The 24,510-nt window shown below is 40.9% G+C and overlaps 3 protein-coding genes across 4 annotated transcripts; 2 read left to right on the forward strand and 1 right to left on the reverse strand.

Moving 5' to 3' along the window:
- The first annotated feature begins 1,718 nt into the window (after positions 1-1,718).
- Positions 1,719-9,390, forward strand: fbxo32 (F-box protein 32). The gene is made up of 9 exons (XM_088013817.1): positions 1,719-1,972; positions 2,418-2,539; positions 3,410-3,459; positions 3,577-3,669; positions 6,387-6,480; positions 7,302-7,486; positions 7,561-7,743; positions 8,004-8,147; positions 8,233-9,390. The coding sequence occupies exons 1-9, from the start codon at positions 1,860-1,862 to the stop codon at positions 8,320-8,322; spliced, it is 1,074 nt and encodes a 357-aa protein (XP_087869943.1). The 5' UTR covers positions 1,719-1,859; the 3' UTR covers positions 8,323-9,390.
- A 1,462-nt stretch (positions 9,391-10,852) lies between these two features.
- prelid3a (PRELI domain containing 3A) lies at positions 10,853-16,869 on the reverse strand. Its single transcript, XM_014996409.2, has 7 exons — positions 15,722-16,869; positions 14,513-14,681; positions 14,297-14,386; positions 14,040-14,110; positions 13,777-13,879; positions 12,675-12,751; positions 10,853-12,594 (listed from the first exon to the last, which is right to left on the reverse strand). Exons 1-6 carry the CDS (start codon positions 15,754-15,756, stop codon positions 12,680-12,682), a joined length of 540 nt encoding a protein of 179 aa, XP_014851895.1. The 5' UTR covers positions 15,757-16,869; the 3' UTR covers positions 10,853-12,594; positions 12,675-12,679.
- Positions 16,870-18,118: 1,249 nt separating this feature from the next.
- elovl4a (ELOVL fatty acid elongase 4a) lies at positions 18,119-24,071 on the forward strand. 2 transcript variants are annotated; one of them, XM_088013737.1, is made up of 7 exons: positions 18,119-18,949; positions 19,366-19,553; positions 19,712-19,792; positions 20,764-20,935; positions 21,964-22,091; positions 22,192-22,411; positions 22,457-24,071. In XM_088013737.1, exons 1-7 carry the CDS (start codon positions 18,883-18,885, stop codon positions 22,516-22,518), a joined length of 918 nt encoding a protein of 305 aa, XP_087869863.1. In that variant the 5' UTR covers positions 18,119-18,882; the 3' UTR covers positions 22,519-24,071. The 2 variants fall into 2 exon arrangements, with proteins under 2 accessions (XP_087869863.1, XP_014851894.2); XM_014996408.2 differs by having other exon boundaries at positions 22,192-24,071.
- The last annotated feature ends 439 nt before the right edge of the window (positions 24,072-24,510 follow it).

The following is a 24,510-nucleotide window of genomic DNA, read 5'->3' on the forward strand; positions in this document are numbered from 1 at the left end:
AGTGAATCGTGTGCAGTAAAAAAAAAAAAAAAAAAACCACATCAGCCACATGTGCTAAACTGGTCGCCCTCAAGAGACCAGTTTCTTGAGGGCGACACGCAGAAGGTGTTGCACGCACCTTCTGCGTGCAACACACGCAGAAGGTGTGTTGCACACACCTTCTGCGTGTGCAACACACACGCAGAAGGTGAGCTAAAAATTGCCCGTTGCTTCTCGTAAAGGTTTATCTGATGTGCACAGTGGCTGACATGTTTTAGTGATCACAGAGTGTCCCATGAGTTAAAGGAAAGAAGAAACATTTACTCTTCTACTAGCCTGTGTTTCAGTGCCGCATCTCTGCTATGCTAACATCCTTAGTTTAAAAAAAAAAAATGCATCCTACTTTGTGGTCTTTTGACCTGATTGCATCAGCTCCATTTCTGATGTGCAGGACGACTTTGAGAAAGTAGCTAAAGATGAGGACATCTAGACTGTATGCATTTCCCTTGGTTGAGATAGTAAAGGCAAAGTTAATATTTGTTAATAACACAAGATCGAATAACAGTGATATAACAATGATATAATTAAGTCTTACAACAGAGGTCAAAATCAACCAAGCAACCCTAAAAGTTTTTTTTTTTTTTTTTTCTGGATCATAGTTGATGTTTACAAAAAAACAAAAAAACTTAAAATATCATGAAAATAAAGTTTAGCTACTTTCTCAGCATTTAAACAACTTCTGGATCCAGTTCTGTACATATACACACACAGTCATGTTCATTAAATTATAATATGCATTCCATCCAACTGTGTGAATAATCTATATAATGTGTTTCACTTAGTGATAAAGTTCCTGAAGGAAATGGACTTTTCAATAATATTCAAACTTATTATTAATGGGTGTGCTAGGACACCAGAACATATCAACCCTCACACACACCTGTCGTATTATGTGCCCAACATAGATACACAGGTGCAGGCACAACATAATTACATGCAGACACAGAAAGGGGACAATAAAAATATGCCCGGTAAATAAATAAATACACTAGAAACCCTTCACTCAATACAAACACAATCTGCATTGCAACCAAATGCTCTGGAAGAATCTAAAGCACAAGTCAATCTATTTATAAACTCAGGATTGACAAAGAGGACTGGTGGGCTTCACAGCCAGTTCACTGGATGTGTTTTCATCCTAATATTTACACTCACAGACATTTTCCCCGAACATGAATACATTATGTGTTATAAAATGTAGTCAATCCCACCTCAGTAGCCCCCAGGTGGGGTCTTATTGTGGAAATATGCATTAATCAGAACTGGATTCTGAATTTAATTCCAGCCAACACTATGCATTTAGGCCAAAGAAGATCCTAAAAAACAATTCAGCAAAATAAGATGGGATTTTTATATTTTGTATTAAAAATAGCATGAAAACTAAAACGTCAGGACAAAATACAACCCAAGTACTAAACTCAATTGTTTCTTCCCAGACAGTAAACATCATAGTAAGTATGTTTTTCAAAATATTCATGCTTCTACGCTTTTTAAAACACTCTCAGGTGAATCTGATCGGTGTCCTGTGCTTCTATCTTTCCATGACATCGAAAGATCTTCACTCCTCCTCTCCTTTCTCCGTGAGCTGTCGCAACGCTGAGGTTGATAAACAAAGCCACGTGTTGCGAGGAAGTTTCCAAAGTGGGCGGAGCTTCGTTGCTTCCGGGTTCCGAGTCGGAGGATAAAAGGCGAGCTGCGCAGTCAACACAAGCACACAAACGCACTTAACATTAAGAAGGAACAAGGAGTTTTGCAAAGCAGAGGCCTGCGTGTTTTTCTACGGCTTTCTCTTCGACGTTCGGCTGAGTAACCGAGTCGACATGCCTTTTCTCGGACAGGACTGGAGGTCACCGGGTCAGAACTGGGTGAAAACTGACGATGGATGGAAAAAGAGGACAGCAGACGACAAAAACAACAACGTCTCTGTGGAGAGGTTGGTTGTTTGAACGGCCTGGCCTGAGAAAAATGTAGCAGTCTGACAGAGTTAGTTTGGTTGCTTAGTGTTAGAAATATAACGGGGGGGAGGAAGATGTGGGAGATGTTTTGAAACGAGTCCAAACTGCATTGCAAACAAAAGGCAGAGTGAGGGGCCTTCGTGTAAGTTTCCATCAATGTTTTTTTTTTTCTTTCTGGTTGGCAAGTTCCTTTTCAGGCTAATCACCCAGCTAATAATAACCTGACAACAAGTCAAGGGATTAACAAACGTCTGCTGAACCTGGCCACTTTCCAAAATAACAGCATTTGCTTTCTAAAACACACACCAAAACAAAAAATCCATATTTGATCATGGGCCATCATTACATCAAGTCAGAATTAACTTCTGCATCATTCTCTTAACTTTTGTGTGGCTCACACATGAACTTTGTTCCCCTCCCCAGCTTCTGCAAAGACAACAAGCCGGAGTGTTTTAACAAGGAGAACCTGCTGCTCTCTCTCAGCTATGAGATGTCTGCCAAGAAGAGGAAAAAGGATCTGATGAACAACAACAGCAAGATCCCCTGTGAGTCCCCGCGAAGAGAGACCCAAACACACGCAGAATAAATGAGTTATGTAATAAGGCACGAGAAATGCGGTCCAGATCAGAAGCAGAACGTGTCAGAACTTTTCCTCCCCCCCTTTTATTTAATTTTGATACAGCGGCGCACAAGTTGTTTAGCCAGAAATCGAAACGTTCAAAATGTTCTGTGTCTAACAATGTCACCAGATCAAATGCTGCACTCTTTGTTTTTTTTTTTCACAATGATAAAGTAGATAATTGGTTCATTCGATTTTCCTTGAAGCCGGAGCTTAGGTCTAGGATTAGCAGGGACACTCCGGTGGGATTTGAGATGAATTTAGCACTACCGGTTTAATGCGACAAGTTCATACCTGCAGCTTCAATCAGTTTAATTTGTTTTTGTTTTCTGCAACTATACAGGATGCTGACCTTTTATAGAGTTTCAATTTTTCCAGCCAACAGGGCATTTTTTTTTTTACCCCCCTTTTTCTGACTTGGAACCTGAATTTTTGGACTTCCAAGAACAAAGGGCATAAATCTCAGCCTCAAAAGTTAAAGATATTTACTTTGATGCCAATGCGATCTCTTTTTATTTATCCCCAGAAGCAACAGTACATTATTTTATGCGTTCTAGTCCTTTTCTAAATAAAACCAGCAACCAGAAACCTGTATTGGCTGTGTAAAGCGCGCTTGCTGCATCTCTAAATTTGGAGCATTTCATTACCGTTCCGTCAACAACTAAACCAGCTCTGAAATTGTATCTTATTTGCGTCGCGTGCTCATGCATTTATCCCAGAGCTTATGAGCAGCTCAGTGACGGCGAGGCCACTAACGTAAAAACACTTTCTTCCTGGCTTCTCTCCGTCTTTCCAGATTTCCACAGGGAAAAGTGGATTTACGTTCACAAAGGAAGCACCAAGGAGGTAAGACCGTCTCAATTAGCTTTCCATCAACTTTCGCAATCACAGTTGCTAATGTAAACAACTCGGCGCTCTTGCGCGGGATTGCAGCCTAATACTCTGATAATTAAATTCTCCCAGCGCCACGGATATTGTACGTTGGGAGAGGCCTTCAACCGCTTGGATTTCTCCAGCGCCATCAAGGACACGAGGAGATTTAATTACGTTGTCAGAGTGAGTCCTCCTCTTTTCTTTGCTTTTTAGTCGCTTCTGTCTCTTTGTGTTTGCCAGGGGAGGTGTTTTTTTTTTTTTTTTTCTGTCAGAGGCTGAGAAGGGGAACTGGGAGGTTGGTGGGGGGTTAAAGTTAAAGAGGGTGGCTCTTATCAAGGCTCTGCAGACTGCGGTGAGGATACTGAGGAAAGTTTGCGTTATTTATGATTACTGAAAACTCCGTCATCCCCTACATCAACTTCAAACGGGGGTTTTATTAAAAATCTGGGTCTGTTTTTCTCAAACTCATTTTTATCCCACACAAACCGTCAAGGTTTACACTTGGAATGCCAAACGGCTCATCCTTGTTACATTAGTGCAGAAAATTTTGTTTCATTTCCACTGCTTTGTTCCTCCTCTTGATGCTATTACACACTGCCTCCCCCCGCCTTTACCCTTTATGTGAACATGAAGTGTCACCCTGTGCTGTACAGCGGGGAGGGGAGGTTTGAGGACGTTTGTGACAGCTGTGTTGTGCAGTGAGGTGTGAACCCCCGTCAGGAGTTTATGAAATCAGACCTGATGCTTGTCAGGTGATTCAGACCCCTAAACACGTACACACACTTGAATCTACCCGATTAGGCCTGCCATCTCCTCTTTCCCCTCTGTTTTCTGTCTCATTCCCTTTGGTCACTGGTGCATTTTGTCTGCTTACTGGGGACACAAGTCATTGATTAACGAGTTGATTTAAAGGAGACTGAATCGATTGACGATTAATACATAAGAGGCCATTTTCTTAAAAACCCGATTTTCCGCTTGTGTCAAGAGGATCCATAGCAAAATGCTGCATTTTTCATAATATGGAGAATTAAAAAAAATGCAAACAAACAAATATATTCTAACATAACGATTTCTTGTATTAAGTTGATAACTTAAGGAGCTTCTCGACTGTTTATGTTTCAAAACAGAACCGCATAAATACATTTTGTGTCCCATACTGGACTGTTTCTCTTCCCAGTTCTGGTATGGCGCCGCCATCTTTGTTTCTATATCAGCTGGCTCTGCTCAAGAGTACTAGTGCTGCCCTCTTCTGGATGGCGGCCAAACTGCAACACTGAAAGAAGATACATTCTTAATTGACTGGAAGTCATTTTGATCTAATAAACCATTAATCAACAATTAATCATAAGTTGATTGTTTGCCTCATTACTGCTTACGCAAGTTTCATCTCAAACTCGCAGAATTTAAAGATTTAGCTGAGATAAAGGCATCAACATGATGGTTCTGATTTTGTATGTCATTGATTCAAATCGGCAGGGTTCTTCTTCTCGGCCCCAAGGAGTTCTGGAGCTGTCCAGTTTTGAGCGGGTTCTAGATAGCAGTGTGTTAGGCCCAGAGAACAATAAGGGTGTAACTCTAGCATCCAGCCGGTGTCGGAGCCGGGTCGCCGCTCCTCGCTGTCTGACGACATTTTAGGGTTCGTTTAACTCGTTCTCAGTTACACAGATCGTCTTCTTGTTCAGCACAGATGAGATTCTCTTTTCCTGGGTCGGACAAACTAAATGAATCAACCTAAACCTTTTAAATGCTAGATTTGGCTCTTTTAACATGGACTATAACAGTTCTTAAATACTTTTTAACTTTAATTCCTAGATGTGTCGACAAAAACTAGAAATGTCAATTGGAAGTCTGAGGTTGTTTTCTCAAACAGTAATTGTATATATAGAATGTTAATAATTAAATTTGGTCATTGGTCACGTATTTCTTGTCGTCTAATGGCCCCACTCCTACAACAGAAAGTTTTGTATGAATCTGAAATATGATGATGGAGAAATTAAGTTTAAGATTACTTCTAAACTTTTTGGTTTTAACCAAGGATTTGGTTAAAACCAAAAGTTCTTGAGGTTTTTGCAATCTACATTACGGGTCTAGCTTATCTCCATAGAAACGGCGTGCACATGGGTCAGAAAGTGGATGCGGAAGCGCACACCGTTCTGCCCGACTGAACTCGTCCTGAGCAATGAAAGGAAGGGGATTAAGCATTAGGAATGAAGAAGAATGGCTTGTGGAAAGTTTGAGTCTGCCAAATCTACATTTGTTATAAAACCACTTTTTGCTCCATTGGGATCCCGTAAAACTAAATCTGACATCGAAGTTATGGGACAAAAAGTGGGTAACTTTTCTGTTTATGCCTCAGATGTTTTGGGTCAGATCTGAACATGGCTCTGATTTTGAGTTTCTCCATGACGTCACAGTGCCTGTCAGATGAGCCACCCTTTTAGCCGGCTGCATGTCTGTGAGCCAGTGGCAACAACTACGCATGCACGAACACACACACACACACACACACTCTGAGAAGTGAGTCAGCTAGTTCGCAAGGCTGGATGATCAGGGGTCAAATAACTTCAAGCTTATGTTTTCATCAGCCAACGTTGTTGATTCCCGTCTAGGCCGTTGCCCAACACTCTTCCAGAAGCTTCACCTCCGCAAGGCGACTCTGATCAAAACAAATCAGAGCTGAGGCTAATGGACCTTCAGTCGAGAGCAGTAACCAGGTGGACAGCTCCCAGTTTTGTTACAAATGTTCAAGCGTGGAATTTGTTTTTCTAAGAATCCAGCAGCCTACTAAACACAAAGTAAGGAGGCGGTGGAACAGAGCGTCTCGGAGGCTGACGGGGAGAAATTTATGTTTCTTTTCTTTTTTTTTTTCTTTTTTTTTTTTTTTTCTTTTTCTGCTGCAGCTCCTGGAGCTTATCGCCAAGTCGCAGCTCCCCTCGCTCAGCGGCGTGGCGCAGAAAAACTACATGAATATTCTGGAGAGGGTTGTTCAGAAAGGTGAGCCCTGTCACGCCTCCTGTGCGTGGGTGTGTGTGTGTTTGTGTACATCCACGCTGATCACTTGGGTCTCAGGAAAAAACAAAAACAAAACACAAGTAGTAATATTTGGACAAGCAAACTTGAGAATCTACTTCCTGTTTTTGCCCTTTTCCGTTTCTTTGCATCTGTATCTCTTAGAATTTCTTTACTATTTTTTTCTTCAAAGTGACTCTATGTATTTCTTAAAGGCAATAAGTGAAGCTGGACACTTCCGCAGGAGTCTGCGGAAGTGTCACCTCTTGAAAGATTCGCTATCTTCATCACATTACAACTACAAGCATCAGCTGTAATTGTAGTAAAATGGGATTAGAAGAAGTATCAACCTGGGTGGGAACTTAACTATCAAACTACGTTAAAGTTTGTGGTTAAAGTGTGACAAAACGTGGGGTGTGAAGAAGTGTTTTAGTATTTATTATTGTAGGTGAGAAAATGAGCCAAGACAGCTTGGACTTGGCTCTCTAACTTCACTGTGTAGAACCCTGACAGTCAGCAGACCCCTCTGCAAGCTGCAGTGTAAACTAAATGTTCCTTCAGCTAAACAGACTTCGGTTGTTTGGGGAGCGTCACAAAACCTTCTGGCCAAATCGCATACATGCAACTGAGAAGATCACAGCAGCCACTCATTTCAGAGGCTGCGATCTGTAGCTAAAAATCTGTTGTTGTTGTGATTTTTTTTTTAGCTACAGATTGAAGCTTTGCTGTTGAAATTTCCATGCAACATCCTAAAGATTTGAATTTTATTTTATTTTTTTAACATCAAGATTAATGATCCGTTTCAGTTCTCGATGACCAGCAGAACGCCCGTCCAATCAAAGAGCTGCTGCAGACGCTGTACGTGTCGCTGTGCGGCCTCGTCCAGGACATGGGCAAGTCGGTGTTGGTGGGGAACATCAACATCTGGGTCCACCGCATGGACAACATCCTGCAGTGGCAGCAGCAGCTGGATAACATCCAGATCAACAGAGTGAGCGTCTGTCCGTGTCGCACATCCCGACACGGTCACGACTCTGTTTCTAACGGCATCTCGCCCTCCTGCAGCCTGCGGCCACGGGCATGTCGCTGACCGACCTGCCTGCCAGTCTGCAGCTGAACATCATGCAGCGGCTGACGGACGGCAGGGACCTGGTCAGCCTGGGACAGGTGTGTCCGGAGCTGGGGGCCCTGACGGAGGACCGCCTGCTGTGGAAGAAACTCTGCCAGTACCACTTCACAGACAGACAGGTATGAAGACGACGAGGGGAGGAGGACATTGGTGTGGGGGACCACACCAATGTCTGATAAAGTCGTTTATTGGCCAGTTTGCAACTTAAGACTTATTTTTATACCACAGCATTTCATAAAGGTTCTCTACATTCAGCTTGTATTCAGTTTGGCAAAAATATCTTAAGACCTCTACCAACTTCCTCCTGGGATTTTGTAGCTGTGAATCTTTCTCTTACGGGTTAGGGTTTCCTTAAGCAGTCTGCGTTCCCCTTTTTTAGATCCGCAAGCGTCTGATGGTGTCGGAGAAGGGTCACCTGGAGTGGAAGAAAATGTACTTCAAGCTGAGCCGCTGCTATGCTCACAGAGAGCAGTACAGCGACACGCTGCACCTCTGCACACACTGCCACATCCTCTTCTGGAAGGTACATCTCCGTCTTCCGCTCTGATTCGGCGCAAAGGAAGCGTTTCGACTCGCCGTCTAACGACTGTCTCCGCTTTTGTTCTTAGGATACGGACCATCCCTGCACGGCCAACAACCCCGAAAGCTGCACCACGTCCCTCTCCCCTCAGGACTTTATCAGTCTGTTTAATTTCTGAACTCTGCAACACACGCGCGCGCACACGGACACACACACACACACACACACACACACACACACACACACTCCCCTACTTCTTCAGTCAACTCCAGAAGTATGGACTGGACTGTACATATTGTTCTTGTACAAAGATGTTTTTCTTTTTTTGTTTCATAAACCGATCATGTCCTGGATGTACATTTACTTGCAACACGGACCTGGAGAGGACACAGGCTGTGGGACAACTATGCAATTTTATTTGGTTTGAATATTTGGATGAGATCAAAAGAAGCATTCGAAAGTGACTGAATGTGATGGAGAATGAAAGGAATGTGGTGAGGAGGGGGGAAAAGGGAATATTTGGCTGAAGTTTTCAGTTTTAATACGGTCTATTCCCTTGTTTGTGGGATGTAAGTTCTATTTTTGTTCAAATTTGTTCGATTTTTTTTCAATCGAAAATGGATTAAAGTAGTGATGCTAAAAGGCCTCCACTCTTGGGAAGGTGCAATATGTTTTATGTGGAGCTGTGGTCTGCTTTAATTGGAAGGGGAAAATGCATACAGGGAAGAGAAACAAGATGTTTTGTTTTTATGCTTTTTTCCACTTTTATATGGATTTGATATGGGTTTTTTTTAATTCTGCTTTGGCAGTCATAGCAGCAACTGAGTGCAGTATTACCAAACGTAATCAAAGCCACTGTAACTGTGGTGTGCCTTTACAAAACTTGAAGCAACACCGGCAAAATCTCCGTCTTGGTTGCACCTTTTCTAAACTCTGACTATTATTATTTTTTTGTTTTTTTTCTGCGTTTAATTTTACGGAGGAGTTGATTAAGGTGCAACGCTCTGAAACCAAAGTTGTTTTTTTGTGAAGACTCCTGCATGTTTTCAAACACCCAGCTGATTGTGTTGTTTACATATTTATTTCTTGAGACTTTTGGCGACTGGTTCAACTTTCACACTTTAGGTTTAAAGAAGTGGACTTTTGGAGTGTAAAAGGGGCCTTTGTCACTGCTCAGACTTTGAGGAACTATGTACATGCTATGCAATGCAGTCTGTTTTTATGTTTAATAAATAAGCTGATCAGTGCTGTCTGTCCTGTTTTGTAGGACTGTGAAGTTACTTAAAAACATGAATTCATCAGTATTCTACACAGTTTAATAGCCAAACACTTCATTTTGTGGTTGAAAACATGGGACCTCTTGGCGTTGAACTGGCTTTAGAAGTAGATTGTAACGGCAAAAGTGTGCCATCTATCGGCCAAAGGGGGAACTGTAGCACCGAATTGATGGGTGTTGCTGTTCAGTAACCATATTGTGGTTGTCCAATTTTTTTTATTTTTTTTTTTAAACAATGCAAAAATATTAATTTTTTTAAGCACTACGTTTTGGGTTGAGACATGGGGGGCCATTATCAAAATTGATGTGATGCAAATATTTGACAGAAGTTTTGACACACACAAAACATTGTATTTATGTTTTTAGATTTTTTTTATACTATTCTTTCATTCTGTCACAGAACATTTTAAACTTTGTGGCTTGCAAAAATTTTTATTGCTCTTGTTGAGGTAGAAAACCTGTCATTCAGAAGACGGTGCTCATACACCTGTGGAGGCGTATAAATATTTATCTGTGACACTCTGCGGGTCAAGACGGGATGACTGGGTCAGCCTTTTATGCTGCAGAGACGTGTTATTCTCTGTGGAGCCAGCAGATATCTCTGGAATAGAGCACAGACACACACACACATTCTCTCCTGTATCTCTCAAGCAGCTATAACGTCCAGTCAGTCTTGGTCACTGTTTAACCCTGTGTCAACCGGCGTCGATGAATCTAATAACGTCCGGGGAGGAATCACCGACTCGTGTTTCCCTAATCAAAACAAACACCCAAATACATGTTTTTGAATTTTTGACACTCTTGAGCTCATCACACCCGATGTCAGAACCATAAATTTCACTTCCTCTTCTCTGTCGAATAACGGCTCTATCTCAGTCAGATTGGAAGGACGGCATCGATAAACATTGTTTTCAACCTTTTCCTGCAAATTCTCAATTGGACTTTGGAGTATTTTAACACCTGCAGTTCACTACAGACAATAAAACCCGAAAAAACTTGAATATTACATGAGAACAATAACAAAAGGTACTTTAAGTAAAAAAAAAAGTCAGGCTTCTGAATGGTATGTTCATTCCTATGCACACAATATTTGGTTAGTCCTCCGGCTGCATGAATTACTTACTCTAATCTAATCTACATTGTAGCCGTATGTTTGCTTAAGCACAGCGATGGTGGTAGTGCATTTAGGGTGACGTGTGTTGCTAGTTTTCAGCCACATGCAGACTTTTCCTTGTAAGCAAGCAGCTCAGTTTCAGTCTCATTTCACAACATCTCTGTTCTCGCTGGCCTGTCTGGTGGAGCCATTGGCTTACAATTTTTCACTACTTTATAACCATCAGTTTGGCTTTGGGTCAGAGTTCAGACACCGTTTTATATTTCAGTCCAATTTGAACTCATCTTTTCGAAACGACAGACCAGTTTGGATCACTCATTGTTTTCACTTCTGCTTTAATTATTTTAGCATCTCTTTCATTGCAGCCAGGCAAAAGTTGCGCTTCAAAACAAAAAAGTATACAAATGTTTTTTATGCAACACAAAATGAAAGCAGTAGCATTCACTAAATGTATGTTTAAAATATCATTTATACAAATAAGCTATATTTACCGCTATCCAGAAACATGTTTTAGCACATTAGTCCCAGTTTGCATCACCACACATACAGTACTGCTCCTGATCTCCAGGACACGAAGGTTGCATCTATGGACAGGCGCGTCGTCTGGAAGCATGAGGTGTATGACTGGCAAAGGCATGAAAGCAAAACACTCGTGTCGCTTTAAGGCCAGATAAATGCCAACATCTGCCCACCTTGGACACCACCATGTCTTCTTCTTCATCTGTTCTTGGTACGTTTCCAAAACACTCATTGATGTTAAATATCAGATGAAGGGAATTTTGATGGTACAGTCCAGTATTTCATTCATATGTTTTTTTTCAGATTCATCTTTTTTTGTTTTCTCCAAAGTCCTTCATGTTTTGCAAAATTGTGCAAGATTTGTACTTTCCATGTTGGTTTCAGACCTGGATGACCACATATTGTGTTTTTTTTTTAAACACATCCCCTGGGATGGTGCATAATACAAAGGTGATCTTAAAATAGTATGCCTTTCAACTTGATTAGATCGATAAGCATTAAATTTATTACCCAGGATAAATATTTGACCTCTCAAACTGGTGGATTTCCTGAGACAGAGTTAGCTCTTAAATGCATTCTATACATTTTTAATTGTGTTGAGGCTTAATGCTAAGCTGTTATAGCAATTTTAAAACCACCTTTACCAGAATATTCAACGGTTTCCAATTCAGACATTTGGCTGTTGTGTCAAGACACAGTTGAAAAATTCAACGATCACGTCTGCGGAGATATCAGATCCAAAAATACCAGTTGGGGGCGGGGGGGTGCAAATCAGTCCCACAGCATGATGGTACCACCACCCTGCTTGCAGTGTTTTCAGGTACAAATGCATCATTTTTGTCTCATCTAATCATATTTATTTTGCATGGAAAACAAATGAAGACTATGAAGACTGACGCAGATAAAGCTGATGTTAAACATGAAAAATATTGGCGATCCAGGACTGAAACTAATGCGGCAAATATAAATCATGCCCAATCAGTAATATAACATTTTTTGTCCAGTGTAACACAAATTAAGCACCAGTAACATCTCCATATTTTAACCCGTTTCCCACTGTAGGAGTTTTCATATGGTATCAAACTAGTCCAAGTAAAGCCTTTGAGACAGTTGCATGACAACAATACGCTGTACCTTGTTTAAAAAAACAAACAAAAAAACATTGGTGTGTACCTTCTTGTTGCGTCCGTCTTCCATATCGAGTGTTTTTCCTAAAGTGTCACTTCATAAGTACAATAGTGACATTCAAGATTGTAAAGTCTGCTAGGTTTGCTTAGCAGACACAGGTCTCTGTTTTGTTGCCATGTGGTTTAACTGTTATTGGATTATAAATGAGGAGCTGGAAATGAGTCACAACCGCCAAACCTGGCAACGCAGTCCCAGAAAGTTTCAAGAACCATTTTTGCTTTGGCAAAGGTTTAGTTTTCTTCACATGAAAGAACCATCTGCAGAGGACCGGAAGATGCTCAGAATTCCCCCCTCGTTCCCCTTTCAGGCACGAGGAGCGGCTGAGGAAAGCAGTCGTCAGTGGATCTGGAGTCCTACGATACGAATAACAGAGCATGTTCTATGGTTTCTTCTGGGGATCTAGTAGAAAATGTCTAAAGGAAGGCAGAGTTACCAGTGTTAGTAAATGTCACAGAGTGGTACATCGTCCCCTTCAGAGTTCTGGATGACCCACTCAATAGCGTCCCAGCCCTAAGGATGGACAAAAGACAATGAGCACAAATGTACAAAATACTGTAAGAAATGCTATGAATATTAATGTTCACTTCTCTGGCAGCTAAAGTACTACAAAAAGCAAAGTAACCAAAACATGACCTTATATGCAAATGTCATATGAGGATAACACATCTTTATTATTTAATGTAATGAAGTGAGTAAGGCAAGTAAATGTTTGACAAGTATCACCACTTCTAAATGTTCTCACTTTTAAAGTTCAATCTTTCCGGTCTCGTTTGGACATTTTCATAAAGCAACAGACGTCCGTCTCAGCAGGACAGTTTAGCTCTCCTGCACACACTGTCTTTGAGTGTCTAGTGATTAAAAGATACTGAAACTGGGAGCCATGTTGATCTTACATCTCTCTGTGGAAATTATGCTTAAGATCTTTTCAAAGCTGCAGGAGTCATTTTCAGTTTGTTCATAAATAGCGTCACATTTGCCAGGAGTATGTTACGGCATTTATAAGCATCTGCATGAAAAAAAAAAAATGCTCCATGTGCGTTTGGTTATGAAAAATGACCAAATCATGATCCATCCACCTTCATTGGAGAAGGGTTCTTTGTTTTTCTTCTTCCAAAATAATCACTGTTTTGTAAACATTTTGCATCTAGAGCAAGATGGTTGACTTTCCTGTGCAGCAAATCTCTTCAACAAAACAACTTCATGCACAACATTCTTGCAAGCTGATGTTAGGAAAAGCGGAGAAAGCCACCAGACCTAAGTCCAATTTTTAAATCAGTGTCAGGACTGAATATTCAAAGCCTGAATAAATGAACATCGGACTTTTGAGTTTTCTAAAACGTATCTTCAGACTCGTGTCTTTCAATTTGACAAATATGTGATACATTCTGTTGGTCTGTCACATAAAATCCCAATAACAAACATAAAGTTTGTGTTTGTAGCGTTACAAAGCATGAATGCTTCTGCAAGGCAGAATTTAACTAAAGATCTTCACTCAAAGAGAAACTATAGATAAAAAGGTTTTATTTTCGTCTTACCTTCCGGGCGTTGGCAGACATGCTCCTGACCATTAGGCCCTCCAGATAGCTGCTCAGACTGACTCCCTTCACCGTGATGATGGCTTCCTGTGTCAGTACAGTACTGAGGAGCAGACACGGACACATACAGAAAGATAAGAAGTGATCGTCGTGACATCTTGGGAGATGTCGCATCTTATTGTCCTCCTAAACTTCGTGTAACATGCACTCTCTGACAACAATCTTCAAGAAATTAAGTGAAAAACGGAGAGATGGTGACTTACACCTCTGGATTTTCTGGGTGTGGTGTGTAAACAAGCCTCTCATCTACAGATATCAGGTTGGTGAGAGTAATCTGGTGGGTACAATTTATTCAAAAAATGTTACGACTACGACATTTATATGTACATTTTTATACTGGAGAAATAATGATTACACAGAGGTGTAAACTGTGCCACAGTTCACTCACTCACATTGGCAGATTTAGATTTTCAGGTTCAAAGGCAGCACATTTCTGAATAAAATGTTGGGACTGACTCACATTTGTTGAGGACAACTCCATCTTTTTCACCTCTGGGTCAACTATAGAATGTTCCTTCACATATGTCTGTGTGTGGTTGGTCCCCAGTATCTACACACACATAAATACTCAAGCCAGTCTGAAGGAAGATGCTTCAAGAACAGTGACAGGACTAAACTTCCTGTTTATGACCTAAATGTAGATATGTTTCTGAACATCTCAGTGGTTTTGACTGACCGCTCGTACAATAGACGGTAGTCCCCACTCTGTGCTGAGGAGTCTGTGGCTGTGAAGGCGTCCCTCTGAGTCCAGACTGCGATCCAGCACGTCCACGCCAACCACATTGGGGTTCATGGGGTTGGGGTACTTCCTCATGGCAGCCTTGATCACAGTCTCCCACGGGTAACTGCACACAAATCGGAGCATAATTAGTCAGAAGCAAGAAGATGGAAAACATCAAATATTTGCTGTTGTGGGACAAAATAGGGCTTGCTCTGTGTTGAAAAAGAAAAAAAAAGAATTCAATCTACCTGGGTTACATAAAATGATGTAAACACATCTATAACATCTTTGCTATGTTTTGTTTGGTTTTTTCTTCCAAAAGGGATCAGGGATAACATTATATCCATTGAGAGGTGACGTTAACAAAAATGATTGTTCATTAGTAATCACACATATTAGTGGACGGACTCTTTTACAGCCTCAGAGTGACAAATGACAGTGAAAAGTGACAGTTTTCTGCCATTTGGGGTGATCCCAACACATGAAACGCGATAGTGATGGTACTGTCAAAAGTTGAACATTTTTCAACTTTCTTGTATTGCATCGGTTAACCACATGTGCACCTCTATGTGCACGAGCTTGAAATTTTACACGCACAAATTTTGTCCACCACTTGGAGGAGGAGGGCAAGTTGTCGCCTCATTGCACATGTTCCACAGGAAATGAATGGAGAAGTAGCGACACATCACCTCCCGTGTCTATCCCATTAGTCAGCAAGTGAACATTGTGTCCTAAAGGCTGTTGTGTTAAAATCAGGAACAATTTAGGTGAGTGTAGTGATTTAAGCAAGTTTGACAAATTGCTTGTTACACTTCAGCCCATGCAGAGTCGAATTGTAACAACTGGATGACTGGGTCACGTCATCTAGCAAACTCCAGATCTGCTAGGGTTTTCCTGGTCCGCAATCAATCAAAGTAGGTTTATTTTGTTGTTGCTTCTTTGTTTTGTTGCCAATATGGATTCCCTTTTTTTGGTTCAGAAGGAGGGGCTTGCCCAGGGCATCATTAATGCAAAAACCGCCACTGCCCATTGGTCAAACAGGACTTACTGACTGAAAAACAATCATTATGAAGCTACATATTTCACCATCGCAGAACTACAATAATATACAGATTGTTTGGAGCTTTAATAAAGCTCCAAACAACAAATCTCAGCGGTACCAACCTGAAAATATGCTCGGTGCTCCAAATCTTCATCATACCAGTGAACGTGTTCTCCTCACTGTTAGAAAAAAAAGAGAAGAAAATCCAAAACTACACCTTATCGGACCATCATTATCATCATATAAGGAAATAGATCCGAGATGTTGGAACCGGGCCTGAAAGCTGTGGATGAGCTCACGACAGTCAATGAGACGAGCCCAGAGGACCCATCACCGTGGTTCCTGTCATGTCTGGGCCGTGTAAAAACTGCGCAAAAAATCCTCTGCTGATTCACAGCCAGAAAACAGATAAAGGGATAAAGAATGGCTGGGACAAGAGCCGGTGCAGGAGCCGATTAACAAAGTGTCAAGAGTCACCGAGTAGCATGCGGCATTCTGCTCAAATGGTGCCAAAATAAAACGTCGCTGACCTCTTTAATCAACGTTTTATTGAAATGTGAAGCCCAGAAATATAATTTGAATTCATATAAAGACGAATATCAACCACGCACAATGCGGCTGCAGCTCTGAATGATATTCATCCCAGCAAAATGATTTGGCGATACTTTTACTGTGGTGAACCCACGGACAACTGCCCACGGGGCTCTGCTCCTTCCTGTCTGCTCCGTCCGGCTGACGTGATGCAGCTGATGCTTTGCTGCTGCATCCGCCTCCCTTTGTGCGCATGCGCATAGCATCTTCACTCACTTCTCTTCTCCCTCACTCACAGCCCCGCACAAGTGGAAGAAAAGAGGCGCGCTGAGTCAAGTCACCCAAGGACAACGCGAACCGCACCGGAAATTCATTTAACGACCTTCAAATAATAATAAAAAAAAGATAAAAGGTCACTAGTAACACGCACACACAATAAAACCTTTTTAATACTAAAATCTGGACCGTAAATTGACAAAAGCATTGTCATGAGTGATGAAAACCCTTAACTAAATATCACAATTATTATTATATAATATAAGATACAGGCACATCAAAATAAATTGAATACAAATTCTTTCTACTTAAGAAAAAGAGTTGGATTTACAATGTTTTTAACTTACAGTTGTAAAAATTATCTTTTTTATCAAGTGGAAGGAAATTAAATCAAGTAACGAAACACAGATTAACACATGCCTACAAACTGTTGACTTAAAAGATTAAAGTAAACAAAAGAAATACCCCCCCGCCCCCCCCCAAAAAAACTGTTTGGTAGTGCAGAAAGAAAAATATGATGGTAAACAATATGTATTTCAAAGTCATTTAAAAGGAAAAAAAAATATTTAACAAGTTTATCTCCCTTGGGAGATTGCTGCAAATAAATTCTGCAAGAAAACTAAAAATCTAACCTCATTGGTTCTCAGATGAGACTGTAGCACAACCAATATGGCCTTGGATGAGGAATTTATTTGGCCAGGGACTTAGAGTGTTAGGACATCAGAGAGGTGTACAATGGTGTAAACTGTTGGACATCAATAAGATCTTACAATCAAGTAAAAAATTACCCCTAGCTAATGAAGAGATGCTAAAATGTGAATAATGTGCTCGATGCCTAGTTTGGTTATTCATCTCTGTTCCCTTGTTCTCCCCATAAAACACTTTAAACCACATTGCGTTAATATGAAACTGAATATCAACATGGCATGGGCATTAACGTCACACTATGAGTGCAAATGGCATCCCTCAGACTCAAAATGTGCAATAAAAACTGAAAAGGATCCAAGTGCACAACCCTGAGGTACTTCACACTTCATCTTCCTTGATGACACTTCTCAAGGATCTTTCTCTAAGTCCTTCAAATATGAGCAAGTCGAAACCGTAACACAAGAACCAACCCAGAGTTGGAAACACTAAGATACAAAACGGATTCAAAGAGTTTCAGATTTCATCATAAAAAGCATCTGTATCTTAACAAGCGGCTTTAGGTGCCTCTTTATTTTTAAACACCTGTGCATTCTTTTGAAAGATAAACCGGAAGTGTAAGATAGGATGGTGTGTGACTTTCCCCTCCCCTTCCACGGGTCTGGGGTGCAATTCGTAGAAGCAGCCTCGCATTGGAGGATAGGATGGTACCTTGAGGAGAAATTTGCTGTTGGACCAGCGGCCCCCGTCCATTTCACTCTGGATGCAGATTCATTAGTTTGCACTGAGCGGGATCGGCAAACAGTAGCGGTATCAGCTGCATCTGCGTGACCTTGCGCTGACTGTAATATCAGAGGGATTTCAGAAAGCAGCCGCGCGGTAAGGTAAAGAGCATCCCTACAGGCGCAGGGCAGCAGAAGGCGACATCGGTGCCGATTGTTATTATGTTTTAATGCGTGCTTCACACACATAAGTAATTAGCTTAAAAAAACCCCAACAACATATATATTATTTGTTTTGATTCGAAGGTTTAAGCTTTTGGTCACTCTGGGACGAAATGTAAAGGAATCGGATTGGAAGCAGGCCTGGGTAAGCCTTGCATTGCAGTTTTAAGGCCGCGCTGCTTCCCGCTGAAATTAAAGACATACAATAAAGCTCCTTCAATATATATTTGAACCAAAAATATAATATTACATTGCCAGCCGTTTATTCAGATGGTGATGTGGATCCTGTGCTTAGTTTGTCGGTGGAGCGCATGGTGGATGGCAGATGCTGCAGTAGCGCTTGATCCGCTCCGAAGAAGAGGAGGAGGAGGCAGGGGGCTGATTTTTATTCTTTTTTTTTTTTTTTTTTTTTTTTTGGCTAACCAAAAAAAAAAAAAATCCCCCTGTATGTGCTCCGCAGTGTATTTTTTATTATTATTATTTTTATTCTTTTTGTTTGACTTGTCGGGATATGATCTGTTTTACTAGAGCCTGACACAACCGCCCCCCAAACCCTCTCCACCCCAACCCCTTTCTCTCCTCCCTCTGGTGGTCGTGTTTTGGCCAGAGATGCGCTGACACATGCGCTCTGCGGACCGGTGCTCCCCTGCGTGCGCAGTGAAGTCTGTGGCTCACCAATCAGAGCCTCGTGGGACAACAGCCTTATTAATAAAAAAAAAGACCAAATGATTGCCACGGGCTTTGATTATCGGACACCTATTAACGGGTTACTATTTCAGAACAACGCATATTCAGCGCGACATTAGCAATGACTGCTCTTCAGACTCAACAGATTATGAGCTAAGCTATTTTTTTCTTACCCGTCTCTTTGATTGCAGGTCGTTACCATGGAGATTGTCACGCATTTAATAAACGACACCATAGAGTTCTACAAATGGACCCTGACTATTGCAGGTAATACTGAGCAGCACGTTGCTGGCTCCGAGGGTGGGATCCATGAGAAACTGAAGATAGAGATTTTGTTTGCGGTTGCCAGAATTTGACCGTACTCCATAAACTAGAAACTTTGTGGCGGACTTCTCAAACATCGTCTTGTGCTGCTAAAAATGACCGTGTAAAATGAGTCTGTGACACACATCACTGTTATTTCCTAAAGGACAATGTCTACATCTTCAGCTTTCAGACTTGGTTAATGTTTGGAGGAAATCAGCTTGGTGATGGCACTGAAATTGAATTTTATGTTACTGTAAGAAAGATGGGGGGAGAAAAAAAAAAGAAACATCCTGTAAGCTTTCTTACAGCAGGTCCTATAATGTGAACATTTAGCATTTAGCATGCTTCATGTGTAAGCGGGAATGTGTGTCTTGCAGATAAGCGAGTGGAGAAATGGCCTCTTATGGACAACCCCCTCCCCACGCTGGCTATCAGCAGCTCCTACCTGCTCTTCCTCTGGCTGGGGCCCAAGTACATGAAGAACAGAGAGCCCTTCCAGCTCCGCAAGACGCTCATTGTTTACAACTTCAGCATGGTCTTCCTCAACTTCTTCATCTTTAAAGAGGTACATGCTGCACTTTTTTTTTGTTGTTGTTGTTGTTATTGAAACAGATTTAGCCGCACACCCATGTCCTTTCTCATCCGTGCATGTCCCCGTCACAGCATTCCCAAAATTGGTATTGTGCAGCGACGATGAGCCTTTTGCTCTTTTTGTTCTTTCAGCTCTTTATGGCAGCCCGGGCAGCGCAGTACAGTTACATATGTCAACCTGTGGACTACTCAGATGATCCGAATGAAGTCAGGGTGAGTGTTGTGGAGTCTTGAAAGCTGAAAAACATTTTTAAAGAAACAACCACATGCACACTATCTTACAAGATACTGTATCCTACTAATGTATTCCTGCCACTGTTATACATGTTGTTAGACTTCTACCACAAACCTCAGAGTTTTTATTAAGATTTACTGTCATGCACACACACACACAATATATATATATAGAGAGAGTCAAATGGAAGAAAATGGATAATTGGTTTTCAGAATGGTTTTGCAAATAAAAAAGTTGTTTCAAGTTTTCCTTCCAGGATTTCTCAGAATTTACTTCAGTTCATTGACTGTAATAGCATTTTGTACGTCGGGCAAGATGTATCGACTCAGTTAGGCCAAATACCAATGCATGTTACACTTCTGAGATATTTTTATTTCTAAAATATATATATATATATCTTATATTGTTCCACCTTAGAATATAACTGCATGCACTGAAGTGAATGCACTGAATACAGAGTACATTTAGTCTCAGAGTTTATTCCAACTGTTGAATAACTTGCTTGCAAGCTTGACAAAGTCTCTAAAAGGTATCAAGGACTAGTTTTTGCACGTTTTGACATTTCTTGTCCACAAAGTTCTGATGTACCAAAAGTGATTAGGATGGGCAACGTGAGCATTTCATTGTCACTTCACTTTCTGGCGTCGGAAACCTGATTAGAGTCCGTTCAGCCGGACCGCGGAAGAACCCGTGAGGTGACGGAGGAGTTGGTATTCTGTTTCACCTCACTCTCTGTTGCTCCATGACATGGATACAAGCTCGACACAGAACCCGTGAGCACATTGTTCTCATGTTTACGGTGAGGTTAGGATGTCAAAGATGAGAGGGAAAGAGAAACACGGTTCCCTCGCACACGTTTGGCTTCTAGTTTTATTGTTGTAGCTCTGTTTGTGTTCAAGTGTTTTTACCTTCACCTCCCTGATTCGCCACGTGTTCCTGTGGGAGACAGGTGGCAGGAGCTCTCTGGTGGTATTTCATCTCCAAAGGCATCGAGTACCTGGACACGGTGTTTTTCATTCTGAGGAAAAAGTTCAACCAGGTCACCTTCCTGCACGTCTATCACCACTGCACCATGTTCACGCTGTGGTGGATCGGCATCAAGTGGGTGGCCGGAGGACAGTGTGAGTTGCTCACAACGTCATGAGTCTCTGCGGTTAATGCAAAATACACACTTTTTTATTAAACAATTCATACGTAACGATTATGTCGAGCTTTTAAAATAATGACTAAAAAGCTTCTTCAAATTTAAAGCGTCAGTGTTTGACCTAGTAGATTACTGCGGAAAAAGACGGTACATTGCAAACTGAACTCAACAAACTGTGAAAAATTCAATATGTTGGCCTTTCAAAAACGATGGTCACTCTTCAAAATAAAAGTTTTTGTAGAGTTTATGATTGCAATAAATAGGCGCCACATTAATAATGGGACTAAACTAATCTTGAAAATATAAAAATCATGTTGATTTTTCAAAATGAATTCAAGATTACTCTTCAAAACAAAAGCCTCAACATTTTGTGGAATATATTGGAATATATTACAGCAAAAGGAGATTACATTAATCATGAAACTAAACCAGACATGAAAAGGGGATTATGTTGAGTTTTGAAAATGAAGCTTGAAGATACTCTCCAAAATAAAAGCTTGATTACTGAAAAACGACATCCCACCTTAGTAATATAACTCATCCAATCATAAAAAGGGGACTATACTGACCTGTCAAACTAAAGTCTGAATAAAGCTGTGAAATGAGCCATGTTTTTCTAAATGAATAAATGGGGGAGGGGGGGGGGAATAGCTATACTTATACTTCTATACTTGATGTTTCAAAATATTAAACATAATCTATTTGCTTAACTTTAATTCAATTCCATCCTTTGTTATATATGTCAGATATAAAAAATACTTCCACAAAGATGTGAGGCCTTAAGAAATTCGTTGACTAGAACTAGGCTGAAACTAAAATGATAAGAAATGACTAATTGTGATCAAAATTAAATCAATCAAATTTAAATTAAAATATGTGGTCTAAATGAACACTTCTCCAAAGGGGCCTTTGCTGAAGTTTTACTAAAACTCTTTGTTGCTTTAATGGAAAAGTACAAGAAGTATTTAAAGACACCCTGACTTTACTTTGTTTATGCCCCTGCAGCGTTCTTTGGTGCACACATGAATGCTCTGATCCACGTCTTGATGTATCTGTATTACGGCTTGGCCTCCTGCGGACCGAAGATCCAAAAGTACCTGTGGTGGAAAAAGTACTTGACCATCATTCAGATGGTAAGAAACAAAAGGCCTTTTTTGGGGAAAGAACATGTAGGTTGGATTTTAATTTAAACATTTTTTAGAGTAATGGATTTTTTTTAAATAAATGCCTCAGGTCCAGTTCCACGTCACCATCGGCCACACCGCCCTGTCGCTGTACGTCAACTGCGACTTCCCCCACTGGATGCACTACTCCCTCATCTGCTACGCCATCACCTTCATCGTCCTGTTCGGCAACTTCTACTACCAGACCTACCGCCGCCAGCAGCCCGCACGCCGCGACACCGCCTCCTCTTCGAAGGCGGGCAAGGCCGTCTCCAACGGCAACCTGAACGGCCTGAGCCGAGCTGCCAACGGAGCGCCGCTAACGGGGAGCAAAGAGGAGAAGCCCCAGGAGAACTCTGGCAGGAGAAAGAGGAAAGGACGCGCTAAAAGAGATTAGACGGGGGGATGGGGAGGTAAGGCGAAAGGCAGGCGAGGGTCTCCACTCGAAACATGAAACGCTTAATTTGAGGAAGATATAGAGGGACGGACGTGTCCGGGTAAGTTTATTTCTTTAAGTCATGTCGACCTGAGTTGTTCAAGATAAAAAAAAAATATGATGAGATCTTCTGTGGGAGGGAATTGATCTGTTTAATAGGAGGTGTCAAAGGTCAGAAGCAAGATGGCCACTAATAACCCAAAAGTGTCATCGAGGGGCGGTTTGGATATGTTGTAGTATTCTGTCTTTTTTTGTCGTGGTTTAGATCTGGTATGAAAACGAGTGTTAAGTTTCCCCGACATGGAGCCTGAGAAGAAAACGTCTCACGGATCCGCCTCGGCGGCGCCGCCGCAGCAGCTCCGTCAGAGGAAGTCTGGGGCTGTAAATAGCAAACACTGTAATGAGGCAGACGGCAACACACGCACAAATGTTTCAGTTTCTACTTGAAGTTTGTTTGCTCATCATCTTTTTAGCTATAAAAATGACAACGTCGTTGAAAACAAGACATCTTTAGATTTATTTGTTTAGATGTGTGTTTTTTTTTAATCACTGATCACTTTCGTATAGGGAATCTGACTTTGAGGATGCCATCTACTTACACGCAGCAAAGAGTAAAATGTACATAGAAGCAAAAAAAGAAATGAAATGAGATCGGGATGACGTTGTTCCATCTTTGTTCACCAGACGGGATAATGATCGTCTGTTTTGTCTGTATATGACTAGAACTGATTTTTGTATATCCATACTCGTTTGTCATGTGATGAAATGTTACCAATGTTCTCTGATGAGAGTCTCTGTTTCCCCCCTTTTGACAGAAAAACGGGTGGATTTTTGTCGTTTGACATGTTTTCCTGTCTTTTTTTATATTATAAATTTTCTCATCTCGCGGTTTTGTCTTGGAACCGGGAAGGAAGGCGTCATCGCGGTTCTGGGTTCGCTTTTGCGTTTACACTGATTTTTTTGTTTTTGTTTCGGTGACTACCTTTTAGCACCGCTTCAAGTAAAATATGTTTGAGCTTCTCGTCTGTTTGCAGCCAACGCTCAGGCTTGAGCTAAGTTGAATGTAAATTTATCTACAAAAGACTCGGATTGAAAGAGGTGGCCTTTTCCCTCTTTTCAGTCCGAGTCTGTCTTCTATTTAAAACTAGAGCTGGTGACAGGGATGCTATTTTACTGTAAGAAAAAGAAGAAAAACAAACTTTGCATTGCCTGTCAGATACAGTGTACCTCAGCTCTATATGAGCAATCAACCAATGCATTTATTATTATTTATGATCAAATATTTAATCTTATGTAAATACCTGTTTCCATCTAATTGAGCGTGCTCGTCTGTGTATTTGTCATTTTTGTGATGTACATATTTCATTGTGATATTTTGTACTCCTCTCATTTAAGAGTGGGCATTTATCCGTCCACATGGCTAATGTTTATGTTTATTTTTATTTTTTTGCTTTTCTTTTGGAATCATATCTTTGAACTTTCTTTAAATTTAATTAAAATTAATGCCTGTACAACTTACCTGTCTAGATCTTGTGAAGCGCAATACATTTTCACGGACACTAGAGGGCACTCTAGCGACACAACTATAGCCAGCTGAAATTTCATGAACAAGACGCTGAATCCCCGTGTTTAAATCATTTATTGTAATGGCGGTTTAGACCTTTTCATTTAAAAAATAATTTTTATACGAGATTAGTGCAATATTTGTGAATGATATGAAGAAAATGTTTACAACTGGGGTCACAAGGTGATATCACCCTATTGCAGGTTAGAAAAATAATAACTTCACACAATCTATCTTGAAAACATCCAAACCCTTTACACCTGAAAGTTGTGAACAGACTTTGACTTCATGCCTTTAGAAATAAAAGCATTTCTTGATTCTTTGAGAAATGTGTGCTGGTCATTTGATAGTGTTAAACATAAGTGCATCTTCATATTTTTATTACAGGA

This window comes from Poecilia mexicana, unplaced genomic scaffold, assembly GCF_051168715.1.
Source record: "Poecilia mexicana isolate PSO_F unplaced genomic scaffold, ASM5116871v1 scaffold_16, whole genome shotgun sequence".
Classification (NCBI taxonomy): domain Eukaryota; kingdom Metazoa; phylum Chordata; class Actinopteri; order Cyprinodontiformes; family Poeciliidae; genus Poecilia; species Poecilia mexicana.